This window comes from Hippoglossus stenolepis, chromosome 6 (genome assembly GCF_022539355.2).
Source record: "Hippoglossus stenolepis isolate QCI-W04-F060 chromosome 6, HSTE1.2, whole genome shotgun sequence".
Lineage (NCBI taxonomy): Eukaryota > Metazoa > Chordata > Actinopteri > Pleuronectiformes > Pleuronectidae > Hippoglossus > Hippoglossus stenolepis.
In genome coordinates this window covers 8684713-8703573 of record NC_061488.1, presented here as the reverse complement: position 1 = coordinate 8703573, position 18861 = coordinate 8684713, and the positions used below count along the sequence as shown (strand labels likewise).

General features: G+C 42.6%; 1 protein-coding gene across 3 annotated transcripts in view; it reads left to right on the top strand.

The window, feature by feature from the left end:
• The first annotated feature begins 1728 nt into the window (after positions 1 to 1728).
• tmcc1a (transmembrane and coiled-coil domain family 1a) overlaps positions 1729 to 18861 on the top strand; it is a 43804-nt gene continuing 26671 nt past the window's right edge. The window contains exons 1-4 of one of the 3 annotated variants that reach the window (XM_035159152.2): positions 1729 to 2061; positions 2535 to 2616; positions 12808 to 12865; positions 13330 to 14262. In XM_035159152.2, coding sequence (XP_035015043.1) covers positions 13603 to 14262 — 660 coding nt within the window. In that variant the 5' untranslated portion in view covers positions 1729 to 2061; positions 2535 to 2616; positions 12808 to 12865; positions 13330 to 13602. Of the gene's footprint in view, positions 2062 to 2534; positions 2617 to 12807; positions 12866 to 13329; positions 14263 to 16488; positions 16896 to 18861 lie in introns of those variants that run through there. The other 2 variants (XM_035159153.2, XM_035159156.2) reach the window with 2 other exon arrangements.

Sequence of the window (18861 nt, the reverse complement as noted above, 5' to 3'; positions counted from 1 at the left end):
TGGATTTAAATCTCTGTGAAAAAATACTCTACTCATTATTTAACGTAATTGTATATAATAAATATCACTGTTCTTTTTCTGGGCAAATTTTGTATTGTTTTTTTTTTTACTATTATTGTTTAAAAGAATGAACATTTGTAACACGTAGATATGCTGTATATATTATGAAATATGAGATTCCATTTTCATTGCTTTTTTTCTATCTTCCTTCATTTTTCGCCAATAGATTTTGCCTGTTTATTTCTCCAACATTAAGTGACTCACACTCTCATTCCTCTGTGTTGAAAGTATCCATGGTTTCATAAAAATCTATGAAATACGATATAGCAGACTGGAGTAGTGGTCAGTTATATATTGTATAGGGGAGCAGGTGGGCGTCTGATAATAAGTGTTCCCTTTTTCTTCAAATAAGGTGGGTGAGTCATCTTGTCTAAAAATGAATGAAAGTGGAAAATAATCCAAACTGTGCTTCTTTTTGCTCTCAGTTATTTTGAGTCAATCAGCCTCTAATGAGCAGCAGAGCTTCTGCAAAGTTCAGTGAATTTAGGAATGACAGTAACACAGTTGGGTCCAGTAGTTCAGGATGGTAGTGCACTGTGGTAACTTATAGTATAACAAAAAAATGAAAATGAAAACAAAGATTGTATTACATTAAAAAGGTTGAGTACAGTACAAATGACAGCAGAAGAAATTATTTCAACAACTAACAGGTGCATGTTTTTATTGAAAAGGAGTTCAGGTAGATTTCAGTAACAGTTTTGTAATTGAAATCTACATAACATATTAAAGACAGTATTCTCTGAACGAATTGAAGAAACAGACTACAGACTGTTCATTGTGCTCTGATACTGATCATCTCTACACAACATATCTGGGTCAACGTTTCCATCTAGTGGAGAGAAATCAGGTCACAGCTACAAACACCATCTGCTACAGCGATGCATTTTGTTGCAAGTGCATCAGCACACGATGTAACTGATGCACTTCTATTCCATCTATCTATCTATCTATCTATCTATCTATCTATCTATCCATCCATCCACCTATCTATCTATCATTATATTATTTTATGAGACACAAGTTATGCATTACCCTGTATCAGCTTTATATGTTTAGTTAATGTACAATACACTTTATTTGTATTTACACATTTACACTTTACATTGTTTTAAGACTCTTTAGACTCGTGTTTTATCTACTGTATCGCTCTCCAACCAGAAGGTCGGCGGTTCGATCCTCAGTCCCCCCCCCCATGCCGAAGTGTCCTTGGGCAAGATACTGAACCCCTTAATGGCCCCTTACAGATGTTGAATGCACTAGTAGTCGCTTTGGATAAAAGCGTCCGCCAAATGACATGTAATGTAATGTTGTTGATACTGTAATTATGGCACAAGAATTTCCTTTGGGGTTAATAAAGTCTTATCTTATCTTATCTTATCTTATCTTATCTTATCTTATCTTATCTTATCTTATCTTATCTCATCTCATCTCATCTTATCTCTATGTGCCTGAGGAGAACTCACGAACTTTGAAACGAGTGAGGCATCTCGCCGCAGGACCACCTTTGGTCTTTGCTTCCCGCTCGGCGTGCGTCATGACGTCAGAGGGGTACGGAGGGTGGGCAGAGTGCGGGACGTACGGTGCTCGGACGGCAGCTGAACGTCCGCGTCTCAGCCGGAACACTTCACTGTCATCCATGTAAGTGAGGATTATATGATGTGTTGTTGTTGTTGCGGTTGTTGTCCCTGTTGTTGTTGTCGTTGTTGTTGTTTACCGTGTGCTGTGTTTGTGCGCCGTTAGCCAGAGCAGCCGTTGATGTAGATGTTGCACCGCATTAGCAGCAGCAGCAGCAGCAGCAGCAGCAGCACGGTGCGGTGCGGTGTCACAGTAACGGGACCGTCCACCTGAGAGTCACTGACTGGGAACACTCACATTTCCACCGGCTTTACCTCACGTGTTGTCCCAACCCGCACTTTCCCCTGTCACCGCTTTACCGGTTCCTCCACAGTTACGTTATCAAGAAACGTGACTTTCCCTCGCGTCAGTTCATCTCCTGTGTCGGTATGTGAATAAGAGAAGAATAACAAATGTGTAATTTGGCCGATTCACGTGACGTCTGGAGATGAAATCATTCGCTCTCATGTGAATCCTCTTGTTTTAGGACTTTGACAGCTTGTGATGGACTCTGGGAGGGGGGGGGGAGGGGGGTGAATTCAGTTCCAGTGAATTCATGTAGTTCGTGTGTTCATTTCCTATGATGCTGTCATGTTAATGTGTGTCAGTGGCTCATGATGTCAGCCGCAGCCTCCTGCAAACCCCACACAAGTTTTAATCAACCCTTATTTCAGTCTCTACTCAACTGGCTAATGCAATATTTAATGGGCTCAATAGATTTCATGGCCTGGGAAGCGATGATGGCTGCCCGCAACATATTATTATCAGTGTCTGGGAGACAGATGCATTTACAGGCAGGGAGACACAGATGCATTTAGAGGATTACAGTTTCCGTCTCACTTTTTTCCTCCTTGTTGCAGAGCTGTGGGGCCTGATGCAGCAGGATGTCGTCTCCTCTGCAGTGAAGGAAAGCTGCTCCAGCGTCCCAACGATGGACTGAAGGTTTGTTTAAATCCCTTTCACTGTACTCATCCATTCTCATGACATGGTGACAGGGAGACTGCACAGCACTTATAGTGTGACACACATGTAGAGGGGCGGGAAGGGTCTGCTAGGACATGATACAGCATATCCCACTATCTGTATGACCTACTGTGCTAAGTGGCTGAGAGCTCAGCTGCCCCTCCAGGGCTCAGCTCACGCAGCCATTCATGTCTCACTACGATGGTCAGACCACCAGGATGACGCTGCCCTCCTCCTCCTCCTCCTCCTCCTCCTCCTCTGCACTCACGTTGTTTCTTCCCTTTTGGGAGCTGAGCTAAGAACTGAGAGACTTTGTACATGTGTGATGTGCTTGTGTGTATCTGTATGTATGTGTGTGTCTGTTTGCGTGCATGATGCTAACTCTGTACTTTCTAAAGATGATGTGCTCATCTTCAGCTTAATATAAAAAATCTGCACTCGGTGATGTCCTCATCCTTTAGATCAGATCACAGGATCGCCACAGCTCCCTGTATGTGTGCCTGTCTCACACAGATGCTGATTGATTGGCTGTGTGAACAGGAAACCTGCATTTCTCAATAGAAATCTGCAGCCAATGGATTAAAATGAGAAGTGGATTGTGATTAGTTTATGTATTTATATCGGTAGAGGCTTGTTTTGATTGGTGAGGAATTTATTTAAAATTTTTGTGTGTTTATATATATGTAGTGTTGTGTTACTATTGTATAAAGTCATGTTTCTTGTAGACACGCTGCAGTCGTTCCGTTGTTTACATTGAACAAAACAAGCTTTGTGTGTAGAATGATCTATGTGCAATAGGTCTTTCTCTTAAATCATTAATTTAAAAACTAAACATGTAGGAACTGTAGTTCTGCAAACTAATTATACATCCAAGTACACACATATGTACATGTATATCTAAACATTATATTCGACTAGTTTATCTTTATTACCAACATGAATCCTTCACAAGCAAAGAGTAATGTCCAGGATACCAAGGTGTTAACTTAAGGTACACTTCCTTCAGCCTGGTGCTATTAGAGTTCTTCTAATATTGGCCTCTAGCTGTGACTGTGAACATGGATGTGTGAGTCTGTGAACATGGATGATGTGTTAGCTTTGTGACAGACTGTGCTGCCTCCTCGATGTACCTGACTTCACACCTACTGGATGTGAATGTAAAGGCCTCAGCACCTGGCAACGCTGAATAGGAGAAGTGTTATGGAAGATGGATAAATTGGTGCTTTATATGATGCTACAGAACATTCTAGCACATTTAATGATGAGATTCTCCCTCAGTGTTCTCTTATTTATAGGCTGCTGCTCGGTTGCCACGCTCTGCTGCAGAGGGCATTGCACTGCGGGCGCAGCATATCCTGGGTTGCCTGGGTTCAGTTCTTGGCGGTAGTACCCCCAGCTTGGTTGTGCATTCCAACAAACGTAATTGGCAGCGTTTGTGAGTGGGAAGCCAGTGAGGGGCCGCGTCTCGGCAGTCGACCATGGAGCAACTTTAAGCTGCTCTTAAATGTATCCCTTGGTCTTAGTGTTTATGTCTTAATTGAATTTACTGCATCACTCTACTATGAATCTGACTAAGTGGATCTCTTAGGCCTTTTTACACCTACCATGCAGTGCACATCGTTGTCAAGCCTCTAAAAATATAACAATGAACACGTGAACCCTGTCTCTGGACACAACACAGTGTTTTTCATACATTTCTCTTTGAAATGTTAGTTTAACATTAATTTGACAGCCAATCACCAGCATTTTAAGATCCTGGTACAAGCATGCTGCCTGCTTATTGAACCATGGACACTGATGAGATTTACTTCTTAGGTAGCAAAATTTGACACTGAATTACATTACTGACATTTTTTAGTATCCATTTTGTTCGGTGCCACGAAAGTATCAAAGTTTAGAGCATGACCACATAATTTCTGCACTGCTTATTCTGTAAAATAAAAGTGTACATGCCCATACCGCTATGTCTGTGTAGGGCTGTATTTAGTACCCAGCCTGAATACCAACAAAAGATGTTTGTGAAGCTCCTTTGTCCTTTTCCCCCAAACAAATGATGCAGTGTTCAGTAACGGATTCAAAAAGATTCAGATAATCATTTTTTTCACCTCAGTGGAGTCGAAAACAATCATAGCATCGTTCACACAGTGATGGGGCTCTGTTCTAAAGGGGAAGTGCTGTATCTCAGAGAGGAAACACTTTTTCCTTTCACTCCCTGGCCTTTTCTGTCTCACTCTGTCTCTCACACACACACCTTCTTCCTCTTCCTGCAGGATTAAGCAGAGGTGTCAAAGTGCGCCTTAATTTAGATGCCACAGTCGGATCATTCTTCAAAACTCCCATATGTGCAAAAAGTTTTTCTTCCTTCCATTTCCTTCTGCTGCAGACAGATCGTGTTTCTTCTCTCCAGTAGGACTGACTCCCACTCGTCCAGAATGAAGGTGAAATTCCTTTATAGAGGCTGTGGTTTCTAGTGGCAACGAGCTGCCTGCTTCCCTCGGATCCTTTCCTGTTCGAAAAAACAGAGGCAGAGAAGAGGCACTTTAAAACACAACTGAGGTCTATGTTTATGTAAGTCTGTATCTTCCAGAGTTACAGTCATTTTTAGTTTAAAATCCCCTCAGTGTGTTTCCCTCAATGTTAATCTGATTGCAGCTTGTTGCTCTGAATGAGTAAATAAGTAGTACATGTGGGATTCACATAAAAGTCAACAGGGCAGCAGGAGACTTTCCAGGTCAGACATGTTCACAACAACAGAAAAAGGCGTGGAGCGTTCAGGTGAGGGATGGAACCTGGGTAGAGCGTGCAGAAGGCAGGACCCTTATGGTCAAAAGATCTCAAATCTCATTGTCTTTCCAATTCGACATCGTCATAGGCTTTTTCTATCCTGAGATATTTATATATATATATATTTTTTTCTGTTTTTCTTCTATCTTGTGTTAGAAATGTCCCCACACTGTGACATTCTCCTGCTGTCAGCATTTCTTTAAATTAAATCAGATGACGTTAGGAGCAACTGACTCATACATTTGCGTCTCAACAGTCTCTCCATGTGTTTTCACAGCATGTGATGACAAAGAAATCAAACAAGAGTCATAACTTCCTGTTATTTCGTAAAAAATTTGTCGGTGAAAAAGAGGCATTTCATTATTGTCCTGTCTTATTTGAATAAAGCCAGAGGGAATGCAAATGTAACAGTCACCTTTGACTGAATGTCAAAAAATGCTTCACTCTAACAGATTGAAGAAGAAGCCATAAGAAGCCAGAAATATCAATTATTGCATATCTGAAAAGGCCAGAAAGGGAATTTTGGACTAAAAAGACTGTAACTCTAGAAAATGTTCACTTCTCATGTCAACTCAGATGGCTGAAACTCCACAGTAGCTTTATATCAACTTTTGACTTTAGACCTTAGACCCCCCCCCCATCAGAGCTTTAAGAAGGGAATGTCTGATGGCTGAATGTGCGCAAAACAGCCTGATTTTCATCAACCTTTCATTTCAATATGTTTGCGTCTTCTTCTTCTTCATAGATTGTTCACTTTAGAAGCGGCGGTTTGGAGGTCTGGAGAAGGAATTTTATCTCTCATCTCTCATCTCTCCCTCTTGATATTGTTGACCGGCCGACTTCGTGCTGAAACCCAATATCACGCTCATAGTAAAAGCTTCGAGACCAGTGCTTGGATGCGCAGAGCTCCAGTAACCCCTCCACTGAGCAGGAGAGGTGTCCAGTTACCTGAGCCCAGAGATTGGACTAAAGAGTTATTTAAATAGGTGACAACATGGATGATTTATGTCGGTTTCTCACCTGCAGGCACCACAAAGAGCCAGATGCCCTCTTGCCTGATAACCTGACAGTTTTCTCTCTTCAGTCGCACAAAGTGTGCGTTGACCCTGAGACACATTCCCCTTCCCCATTCCATACGGCTGTGCGCCTTTAACACAATCTCTGGTATGAGATTTCAGCTGGTGTGTAGGTGGTTTCCAGGCCGTTGACAGCCGATGATGCTCTGCCAGAACGGGGTGGAATATGAGCTTCGTTGGCCAAGTCGGAATCCTGCCCACTCTTAAACACCTATCAGGTTAATAAGTGAAGGCCACTTTGCAGGACTTGAAGTGGATTATACTCACTATCTAATTTCTCCTCTTGACGAGTGGGAACCCCCTTTTCAGAACATCTGTCCTACTTCACGTCCGTATACACTTTACATCAGGTCGGACACATTACACCCGCACTGAGTGTTCTTGTGGTTGTAGTCAACATGGACCAGTGTCAGTTCCATGCACGGGGTGAATTATTCATGAGGAGACTTGCTGTCGTGTTCAGCACAGATGCGGAGGTGTCGCTTAAACAAGGCCCCCCCCTCCTGACTCGTTCAGAATAATGTTCCATCACTCACCGTCATTACGTTTCACATCACTGCTCTGATGTCTAGATTCATTCACTGTCAAAGTGAATAAATACAGTGTGGTTTTTACAATCCTGTAAGTCTCTTTGTTACTTTTGTCTTTGTAGCTTCTCACTTCACTGACTCTGATAAAATTCTTTTAGGTAGAGGTTTTCCAATAGCGTTTTTCCCTTCCTGATAACCGATAGCGATACCTGGACTCCGATACCAGTGCATTTTAAACTTATATAATGTATTTTAACATCTATATGCTACTAACCCAGAGTGGAAGTAATAGTTGCTATCATTGTTTTGTGGCTTAGCTCAGTTCAAACCCACTGAAAAACAAATACATACAGAGAATGAATGCCGTAGAACTTCTTCTATTTTCTAGTTTTACATATACAATTGAAAAAGAAGACATATAAATAAATCTAGGAAAAACCAACCTTCTCGAAACTGAAGTCTTACGTTGCAATTTTACTTGTGGGACTTTCCAGTGTGAAATATTTCCAAATTGCCGGTTTCTTAGCTAGCTCTGTCTAACGATGCACTACTGGAAATCACCTCAAGGCGTGGTATTGGATCAGTACATAAATTTGTGTACTTGCCGACAACTGACACAGCATTTTCAGTTGTATCAGTATCAGAAGATCTCTAGTTTTAAGTGACTCACACATATCCAATATTCCTCCTGCTGTTCCTCTTGTGTGAGTTTCGTTGTTTTCACAGAAATTTGAGTCCGGGGAGGTCACAGGGGAAGTAGTTGCAAATGATCTCATGTTGCCTAAGAGAAATAATAAAATCTGAAACATTATATAAGACAGACAACCATGTTTGAAACAGTCATCATTTAAAAGTGTTTTTGGCCCCTTTACAAGAAGAAAATCTTTCATTCAACTTTTGTAAACAAGCCCATGATGTCATTGAGCAAACAGCTGGTTCTTTTCTAAACGTGATTGTGTCGTCTGGTTTGTCCTGTTCCTAAAAAGGCTGGGCGCAGCTTTGGCTGCAGGGCCTCCCTGTGGGTTTCATCTTGCACAATGGGGCGTTGTGCTTGCCTCCGTCAGGGAACTACCTGCCATTCACCTTCTCATTCAGACAAAATCTCAGCCGAGCGCCTGGCTGAACCCAACACGGCCAGAAACACGCCATTAGGCTGGATGCTTTTGATCCAGTCTGGCCTCTTTCACCCCTGTATCCGTTTTCTCGCTTATTCCCCCGACTGATACAAAGAGTCGCGTCTTCTCTTATCACACATTTTGCAGTATGCTGAAGTCATCTCCTGCACTGTCAGGACTGATACAACTGGGCTATTCACTGACTCCCCCCACCATGCACACACACTCACACACAAATACAATAACGATTGTTCCTGTTTCCTGCCTATGCTGTCATTCTGCAGCTGCTGAATGAGATATGGCCCATTTTCCATCGGTCAAAGACAAAACATAAGCGTATATACGAATGTACGCACACATATGTACACATTTCCACACAATATAATTCCCGCTATATATCTCTTCCTCGTTCCTTTTCTCTGCCGGTCCGACACAAAAACACACATTCATGCGGTCACACACAAACATCGCTGCCAGAACTCTCTGGCCTAATTCCCCTCGTATTGATGTGTGTCTGTCAGTGAAAGAGGCGCAGCACAAAGAGCAGTGATGGGCCTGTGTGTGGCTCAGAGGGAACAAAGAGCAGTCTATCCCACGCCAGCTCTCAGACCCTTCTGGAAACACTGCACGGGCTTGTTTAAGCTACGGCCATATTTTGAATTAACCGACTGTATATGTTCAGCGATGAACAACATGGCTGCTTCAGTGTCAAAGAGCACCGGACAGATTGACCTCCACTTGTGTTTGCATCTTTTTTTTTATCACAAGAGTAGAATATAAACAGTTAAGAGGAAACAGTGGTCTGGTTATCGCCTCCACTAAAGAGGTAATTTGTTTGTCTGTGTTAGTTTGTTATTTTTGCAGGATTATGCAAATACTACAGAACTGATTTTTTTTTCACTTTGTTTGCAGTGTCTCCCACAGAATTTATTGCCTTCGCCAAGTAGGTTAAGTCTGCATTTGTTTGTTCATCTGTTTGTTTGTTTGTCAGTTGGCTCATGCAAAAAAACTACTGGGCGGATTACCATGACACTTGGTGGAGGGATGTGATATGGGTCAGGGAAGAAACCAATTTTGTGTGTGGATCCAGATCAGGTGTTAATCTTTCTTTAACATTGTGAGATGGGGCGTTTTTCAACATTTCAGTTGATGGCTCAGAGAGCAATTCATGGATCTCATCGCTATGAAAATAATCAGGCATGTTTAAGGGCCTAATATTTATGAGTTAGTGAATTTAAATGTGGTTTCATAAGGGGACTGTTGGTGGAGGAATGCACTCTGGTGCCATTCTGAGTGCATATATGGTTTGAAACTAACCTTTTACTGAAACTACTGACTGCATGCATGCAAGGGCTATGATGCCCCGTGCAGTGCAGATACATGATTGTGTTTGCATTATATTAAACTACAGATTGTCTGCGTTTTTATACCCAGACTGATCATTTAAAAGTTGTGATACTGTAATTTATTGTTAAACATTATCACTTGAAAAAAGCTTGTTTATATGATATAAAAAAGATCACAAATAAAAAATAGGATTGTTTAATATTTATCACAACACCCCTTCGTTTCCTTTAAGCTTAAACTTGGATCTATTATATTACTTCACTCATACTTATTATCACTGTCTACAAAATGACAAGTTGGGAATGTGTGAGTTGTTCTTTTCTGTTGGTGCCAGAGACCATTTCACCATCTCATCTGTTAAACTGGCCAAAGACAATGTGACAGCAGGACTCTGCGTGTGTGTGCGTGTGTGTGTGTGCGTGTGTGTGTGTGTGTATTTATATGAGTGAGTAGCATGAGGGAGGCTGACATGGTTCCAGAGAGGCCATTGTTGGTTGATTGTCATTCGCCTTTGACATTATTGTGAAACATGCTGACTCACACATGCTGCTGACATGGCTGACATCTGTTTATCACAGACCACCACTTTTTAACATGAGATTAAATAGACCTGAACACATGCAACCACATTCATGTTTCTGAGGTTGATCTCAGGAGAAAGTGAAGAGAGAATATTTATTTCTAAAAGGATCACCAAAGGATTATGTTTTTGTTCAAATCAGTAGCTGTTAAAGATTTAATTTTAAGCTTAAATTATAATTCGCTTGAGATTTCTTGGTCCGTCACATTTTTATATTAACAATTAACATATATTCTTAGATTTTAAGAAATATAACAAAAGAATACTAGATCGCAGATGCACAGTCTTTTGCTGAAGTATGTTTTGCACGTTGTCAGACTCGTACAATGTTGAGCAGCGATGGAGTTTTCTGTCAGAACAGGACATTCGTAATTCAAAGACCCATCTGGTGTTTGTTCTTTTGCGTCATCACTTCATCAAGGTGGAACGACGAGCCTTGCTTAAATTGTACAAAGATGCGGGATCTCTCACACAAGCATCCACACCAAGTCTAAAAATAATGCTTTGTCCTCTAAAGGCTCCTGAAAGAGGATTTAGTTTGAATATAAAACCAATGGCAATCAAGAAAACATCCAATCCAGCGCTGGGATCAGCCTGCGGATGAAGGAGGGGATTTACCGGCGCAGAGGGAGGGATGGGTGCGAAGGGTTGGTACAGAGCTTCAGGTTGGGATTAATTTGGGTTTACCCCCCATCACGGCTCACCGGCTCCAAAACAACAGGAAAGTGCACTGTCATGATTAATCACTCATCACTGTGACTGTCACTCATTAACCTTTTCAGTGTGAGGTCATTTTTAATAATAAAATAAATGTTTATTGTACTGAATTTAATAGCAATATAAAACTTCAATATTAACATTTCTCTATATCGTTTTGTATTCATGGGAGACCCAAAAACACACTAAAGAGTAAGGCAGGTATGGTGTGTGGAATTTAATACAAACAAGCATAGAAGTCCAGACTCAAACAGACATCAAAAGGAAAGAAAGGAAGGTAGCAAGAACTGAAACAGTAGAAAGCTAGAAGGGCACTGAAGAGTACAGACCTCCACTAAGGCCAAAGAGTCTCCTTATGAAACCACATTTAAATTCACTAGATCCAGATTTCTTTTTTTTTCATCAACATCCATGAATTACTCCCCAAGAAATCAAGGAAAATGTTGAAAAACACCTTATTTGACAATGATCTAGATCCACACCGAAATTAAATAGGTTTTTCCCTTATGGCATCTCAGTTTCATGGTAATCCATCGTTTTGTGTTTGTACAATACCGCTAATAACTTTAATAACTTCCTTCTCAGAAGTAATAAACTCAAAGTACAAACAAAAATAAGACACAGGGAGGTTTTAGGTCCAAGGTACAAATCAAAAGTCTTTATAAAGGTACTTAACAGTCTCTCCTACTAGGCAGGGGCTAAATCATGACGTATATTTTCAGGTCCTGTGAGGACTTTGATTAAAGTGAATGTAATTATTGCCCGGATGTAATCAGTAAAACCACCAAGTTGAAGCTGTGTTATTAGTCTGAAAGGTTTTGCCTTAGGGTTGACAGCACAATATCTAAATCACCTCGCACAGAAGCCAGGTTCCAGGTGACAGTATTAATCTTCTTCTTTTTAATTCTTTTTATCTTATTAATCTTCTTCTTCTCTCTCAGGCAGTCAACAGTGACATTTAACTGACTGGCAACATCATACTGACACGCTGCCACTGTATCAAACACATCAGTATCTGCTCATGGAACAGAAAAGATTAGACAAGATTATATTTGTTGGACATCTCACCTTTGTTGGCAGGACAGGTCAAGCATGACATGACACGTAGCTGCAGGAGAACTCAAGCCTCCGTAAAAAATCAGATTAAAGATCAGTTTGTGTAGAAAATAAAAGCCGCTGTGTAAATGCATTTGTGTTTAGAATGCAGGTTCTCTTGTTTGAGACAGTTGTTAAAAAGCGATGTGCTACCTGCAAGTATCTTAATTCTCAATCTTGTATTCTTCCGTCTCTGGACTTAGTGTAAAACTGATTTATTCATAGCCATGTCACAGCTTAATTGGCATTGAATAAATTCTTGCAGTTATGTCTGTCTGCCCAACTTTGTGTTATTCTTCGTGACATGACAGCGCAGCTGAAGGAATAAAGTTTGGATATGTAACTGCGCCTCCCCAGGCTCCCAATGTTCCTGCCTCGCTTGTTTTGCTGTCCTCAATGGGAGCAGATATTGATGCTGCGGGGAGGCTGACTGCCTGTCTGTCTGTGGGTCTGTCTCTGAGCTGATCACTTCTCCACCAATGAGGTTCCTTCTTGAGGAAGTATTTTATCAGGTGTCTTCTCTTTGTTGGGGTTTTTGTCACAGAGTTAGATTTAGCTAGGCAGTTTGTAAGGCTGCAGGAGGCGACTGTGCACTGTGATCTGTGTTTGTGTCACTGCACTTTGTGTTGTTCATAGTGTGGAAACCCTTGTCTCTTGATACTGCCTCAGGATAAGGAAGGAGCTCGTTTGGGAATAATAAATGAGCTCCTGGAGGAACACAAAATCACCACGCTGTGCCACGCATGTTCATCATTTTCTATTGACAACATGTTCACAGCTCACAGTGGAAATTGAATGTATCGTTAAATGATTTTTGATTGCAATCAGAGTGAGATGTGTATTGGTTGAAGTAGCTTTAGATCAGTGCGGTGACTGAGAGTGAAGTTTCAAATATTCAAAATTGTTCTTTGTTCCCCCCCTCTCAGGTAATCCATAAGAGTGAGACACACGAGGCTGACAGTCTGGCTGACGGTCGGGCTGATGGTATGTGTTTTTTCTTTTTTTCTTATGATGGGAGACATTGTCATTTTCCTTCTCTGCCTCCGCTATTATTTTCTGCGTGCTTTCCCTTCACCCTCTTGGGCCTTTCTGGTTGCATCCCCCCTCCAGGCTATTGTTTACTTTCTTAGTCTGCATGTATACCTGCTTATTTTTGAATTAATTTATGCTTCATTTTGTGATCTTAATATCATGCTGGCTAACCTGGATCCAGAGGCTTTCCCTGAAACACTGGGCTATTTGTATGTTGAATGATTCAGAGGAATATATGAGACCATCCTCAATGCAGATTCAATGCAGATTCATCCTGCCCTGTCTACAAACTGTAAAACATAAGTCTAATTACTGTGTATTCACACTTCCTTCCATTTGCAATTGGTGAATGTTTATCACTGGAACCAGGCAAAATTCTATCCTCTCATAATCCATCTCCTCTCTCTCTGCACTAGACCAGCATGGCTTCTTGTTCCTGAATCAGAGATGCATGCTCCCTCTTTGGATTCATCCCCCTGACCATCACTGAGCCGATCAAACCCTCTGTCAGTCAGTCCCATCTCCACTTCCACTGTTCTCCGCTCTACTCGACTGTATTCGAGTCTCTCCTCCACAGTCGTTGTCCTGTTGTGAACCCCTGCATGTCTGACAGATAGAGAGGGAAGTATCAGTAGACGTTTTCACTGTATAATTCCTCTCTGGTGTTCATTGGAGGTCAACAGGGCCACATGCAGCAAGGGGATGATAATCAAAGGGAGCCAGAGGGGGTGGGTCCCAGTTCAGGTCCTGGAGTTAGAAGAGACACAGTGGGATCTCAAAATCCAGGGTTGAAGAGGGCCTCATCTCAGTCAGAGCACCCGTCTTTCAGTAAAATGAGCCAGAACGCAAGGGAGAGCATGGGGGTTCTTGGCCAGGGACTGAAACAGCTGTTCCAGCAGCAGCGTAAACGCCTCTCCCTCTCTCGCTCCACCACCACCTCCTCGTCTTCCTCCTCATCTTCCTCCGTAGTGTCCGCAGGCGGTACCTCCCCCTCTGCCCCTGAGGATGCCTCGGGGTCCTGCTGCCCTGACTCTGACTGCCTCTCTGCTCCTGTGGTTCCTTCTGCAGCTGGCCAGGGCTCAGTGGCTGCAGACACGATGAGGCGTGGGACCAGCCTCCAGAGCCGGCGCAGTAAGGGGTCCGGATCGGGGAGCGGGGACCGCGATCCCCTCCTGAGAGGCAGCCCCCAGGCCCCACGCCGCCGCAATACCACTGATCCACAGCAGCATATCAGCCGCCCGCGGTCCTCCTCCACCACTGACACCACACCCAGCAGCCCTGCCCCTGGGAACACTGGCAGTGATGTTGTGCTGTCATCAGGGTACCAGTCCACGGAGGAGACGGACAGGGTAAGTAACATCAGCCGTGAATCACATTATCACTTCACACACTGATTGATGTCCTCAACTCCCCTTCTACTGGTGTCAGGCCTTGTTTGTCAGTGAACAAGTGAAGACAGTCAGTCAAAAGCTGAGGTTCACTTTGCTGCTGATGCAACAATTCCTGCTGTTTCAGCTGTGAGCACAGAGAGAGCACTCTGCTGTCTGTCATCACCGCAGTCTGAGTTTGCTAAGTACTGACTATTGATCAAGAGCAAGGATGTTTTGTTACGGCCAAAACCCCATTAATCCAAGAGGACAGATGCAGATCCACAGTGCAGCTTGCTGGCAAACTGAACAATGATAAAACGCATTAAATCTCACACAGATACAGTTAATTAAAGGATAGGTTCACAGGTTTGGGTGTTTTGAAACAATAGTCAGGTGCTCATACCAACACTGACACAGATTTAGTTGCTGTAATCATTCCCTCAGTCATTAAGAGATCCCTTTCCAACACACTTCCAATGGAAGTGATGAAGGATAAAATGAATTCTGTCTTCATTAAGCACATTCATTCTCTGGACTTAATGAGGCTGCATCCAAAAATCAGGTCAATAGCCACCAGAGTTACAGTCTTGGTGTTACCGCCCCTTCACTGCAGTTCAGTGCAGGACCACTGGGACACCAAGTTCATAAAAAAGCACAAATTTAGTACTAAAACAAAAAGATTTAATCCATCTGAATAACTTAGATGGCTTAATCTTAAATACATTTTAAAATATATTTTTGCACCAAATAAGCCTGTATTTAGTTGCCCAATTTAATTCATTTGGCAATACAGGCGGGCATATTCTAATGGCTGGAATGAATGAACATATCGTCACCTGACAGATTGGAAAGACCACCTCTCCTTTAAAAGTAAATCACTCTTAGAAAGGTAAATACTGCAGTACACAACGTTGTGCCTTTATTATCCTTATTTTTCTATTTTACTTGAATATATATAATACGTGGTCTGTTTAAAATAACATCTCATTGCCATATAGCTACTTTGTGGAACCAAGACCTCAATGTGTTTAATTTAGAGATCATTAAGAGCAGTGTGTGTCATTACTGCAACATCTGCTTTGGAAACATAGCTTTTTTATAATCATAAGCTCCTGCAGGTTCAGTGTTCCTGCTGCAGTTTGATCTTTCTGCCACCAGAGGTCACCGTCAGATCAGCGAACCTGCTGCGACTGGGCTTGGTTCATGTGGAGGTTGTGTTTGCATTGTGAGCTCATCATGTTTGCGGTGAACCAGCCTGATCTTTGGGTTGATGAAATGGGCTTGGGCTTTCTTACATCAGTTTGTCACATCTGTGGCCAGTAAGTCCAGACCAGAGGCTGCTGCTTTAACCTGTGATCTACATTTAATATTGTCATTGCACATTTCTTCAACCATAAATCTGAGTGTCCTTCAGTCCTGATCCCTGGTCCTGATGCAGCAGAGCCACACATCTGAGCTCCATTAGTGCTGCTGCTGTTGTGACGGACCATCCTCTCTTTGGTCTCGACCCCAGCACAGATTCAAACCGGCCTCACTCATCTGTAGCTAAAGCCACAACCCTGACGCTGAACAGCAGCACAGCAGGTCATCCAAGGAGTCACCGTGGTTACACCGAAACTTGCACGCCTAGAACTATGCCCGCCCTTTTGTTGCCATAGTAACAGTGAGATCGACCTTGGAGGTGTGTAGCATCCCAGTGTAGGTCGAGGGTAGTATTGTCTGAATTTCTGTGTTTGGCAGGAGTGATGATCAACTCTTCTGTCATTTCATCATCACCCTCTTTCTTTCTTCTTTTCGTTTTTTCTTTCTTTCCTTGCTTCCTTCCTTCTTTTTTGTTTCTTTCTCGCACACCCCTTGCTTTTTTCTTCTTCTTTCTCGCTCTCTTTCCCTCTCTGTCCCCCACCCTCTGTCCCTGGAGAGAGTTTGTATAGACAGTCAGCTGGTCCCTCCTCCTCTACCATCTCCCCCTCCTCCTCCTCCTCCTCCTCCTCCTCCTCCTCACACCGCCCTTCGGCTCACTGACAGGAAGCAGGAGGCAACCTTGGCTCGTCCTAGATGAGTTAGGGCTGATCCCTGTCTGTGTGTGAATGTTATCAGGGCTGTGTTCAGAAAAGGATATGGAGGGGTGTGTATCTGTGTGAGTGTTAAACCTCATTTACTCCCTAAGTGTGTGTGTGTGTGTGTGTGTGCGTGTGCACGCGTACATGCACCGACAGCCATGTGGTGTGAGCATCTTGTGTGACTGCCTGTGTCTGTGGGAGAAAGCGACAGAGCTCAGGGGATCCCTGTGAATATGAGTAGAGGGCAACACAGCTGAGCTGTCTTTATCTCTGCTCGCTCTCATCGCCTTTTTTTTCCATCACTCATTGGTGTTTGTACAGTAGACGAAAGCAGTGTGGACTAGAAATGTGTGTGCACATGGTTGTTTGGAGAGGAGGGTAGCGTGTGTGCCCTCAGTGTCAGTGTGTGTGTGTGTGTGTGGATTATGTGAGCGGTGTGCACTGTGGAGGGATCCGAGTGGAGACGAGTAGAACAGGGGGTCCAGCTGTGGGTCTGTCACTCAGTCTGTCAGGATGGTGCAGCGCTTCAGTCTACGTAGACAGTACTCCAAGGTAAGCTGAAAACACAGAAGCCTAATTGTGTTCCTTTGAAACCATGTGTGTGTGTGTGTGTCTTCCCATTTCCATGCTGCAGCTCCTTTCATGACTTTCATAGCTGACTTTCTCCAAATGTCTGCTGCCTGCAAAGTCTTTTATTATCTTTATAAGAGCTAATGTGATGCATTTGCAGATCCTTTCCATCCATCTTTCTTTCTCTATCTCCAGCTATTTGGTATCACTCCAAGATTATGTGTTTATTGCTGCATGATCAGAGCTTTTAGTTTGCAGCAGACGAAATGGTTAGAAATTGACTCCGCTGTCAAGTGCAGAAACTGCTATTTGCAGCTTGACCACAACGGATAAAGAACTGTTTGGAAACTTTTTGCATATCATCAGCTCTTTGCATAGTTCCATCCATGTGATAGAGTCTTTGCACTCTATCACAACCCCTGTTAAACAGTAACTCATGCTGAAGCAGAGTGGCAGCCTGTGAGGTCAATCACTGAGGGATGTTATCATAGTAAACATGATGTGTGATTATTACTGTTTTGGGAGCATTTATGACTCATTTGCAGTAACAGGCTACTTTAACCTGCATTACAACCCTCTGTGAGTTTGATGTATTGGTCCCCTGGTGGTCATTTCATCAGAGAGCAGAGGGGTTGTGTGAAAACTCAGCATTAGCTCAGTTCTGCAGCTGGTGCTCAGCCTGTGGGATTAATTACAATTAGATGCTGATTAATTGATTGACTGATTGAATCCTCCCTATTCATCTTTAGCTCTCTGTAATGGTGCTGATGATGTTCATATGCCTGGAAGCATCAACTTGTGCAGGAACAGATGGGCAGACAGAAGCTCCAACGTTCAGACTGCAAGGCTTCCACCCAGACTGATGGAGCCCCCTCTTGTCAGAGGAATTGAGAGATAGACCAGTAGTTAAAAAACAGGCAGAGGGAGTGAAGGGCTGGAAGGCGTGAAATGTTTAGTGTCAAGATGGAAGACTTGTGTTAGACAGAAGACAGTAGCGTCTCGTGGGACATAAGCTACGAGTTGAGCTGAAACTGAAGCCAAGCCTTGAGGCCATCCCTCTGCAGGATTTTTTAGGGTGAGAAAGACTGAGGCTGTGTTTGTCTTTGGAGAACATACCCTCCTCCAGGGCCTGTCTGAAAATGTTCACTAACCTTGTTCCCTTCAAGAGAGGGATGCTGGAAAATATTGGAAAAGAGGGGGGTTGGGTAGATGACCCCGTCTCTTTCCCTCAGGCCACATCCCCGCATGCCCACCTGTCCTCACGCTCATCCTTTGTCTGCTATTGTCTGCCATCCTACCTTGTGTTGCATACCGAGATAAAATGCCTCGTTGTCCTGCAGAATCTAAATCAAAACATGCCACAAATTTAAACAAGCAAGAGCAGCAATATTAAGCTCAGCTGGAATCATGCAGCTGCAGACTGAATGGAAATACTCTCACGAATGTGGTCTGATGATAAATGGCTTTGTTTTTTTACTTTTCACACAATTTCACATATTAATGTGTATGTTTCCTTACCAAGTTGTCAGCTCTTCATATATATTATAACCCATTAAAATTAACTTAATTACATGTGACAAGAAAAATCGGTAAAGAAATCTGATAAACTGTTTAGTTTGTACATTTATGTATAGGAATTTTTAACTTGAGTGACTTGAGTAAACGTTTATCGAGTAATTTCTCTAAATCAAAACCATATTGATATTGTCCTTGTGCCGAGGATCAGGCTCGTCCTTATTGTGGATTAATCAAATGATCTCAATTAATTGACATCAATTTTTTAATTTATTAATTCAATTATTTCCCAAATTGGGATCAATAACTACATTTATCTTATATCTTATCTTATCTATTAATTATTTGATCTGAAATGCCAGAAGATAGTGACAAATCAAGAAGTCAATCTCAAAATCCCAGAGCTCGAGTTGACTTCTTCAGATTGCTTGTT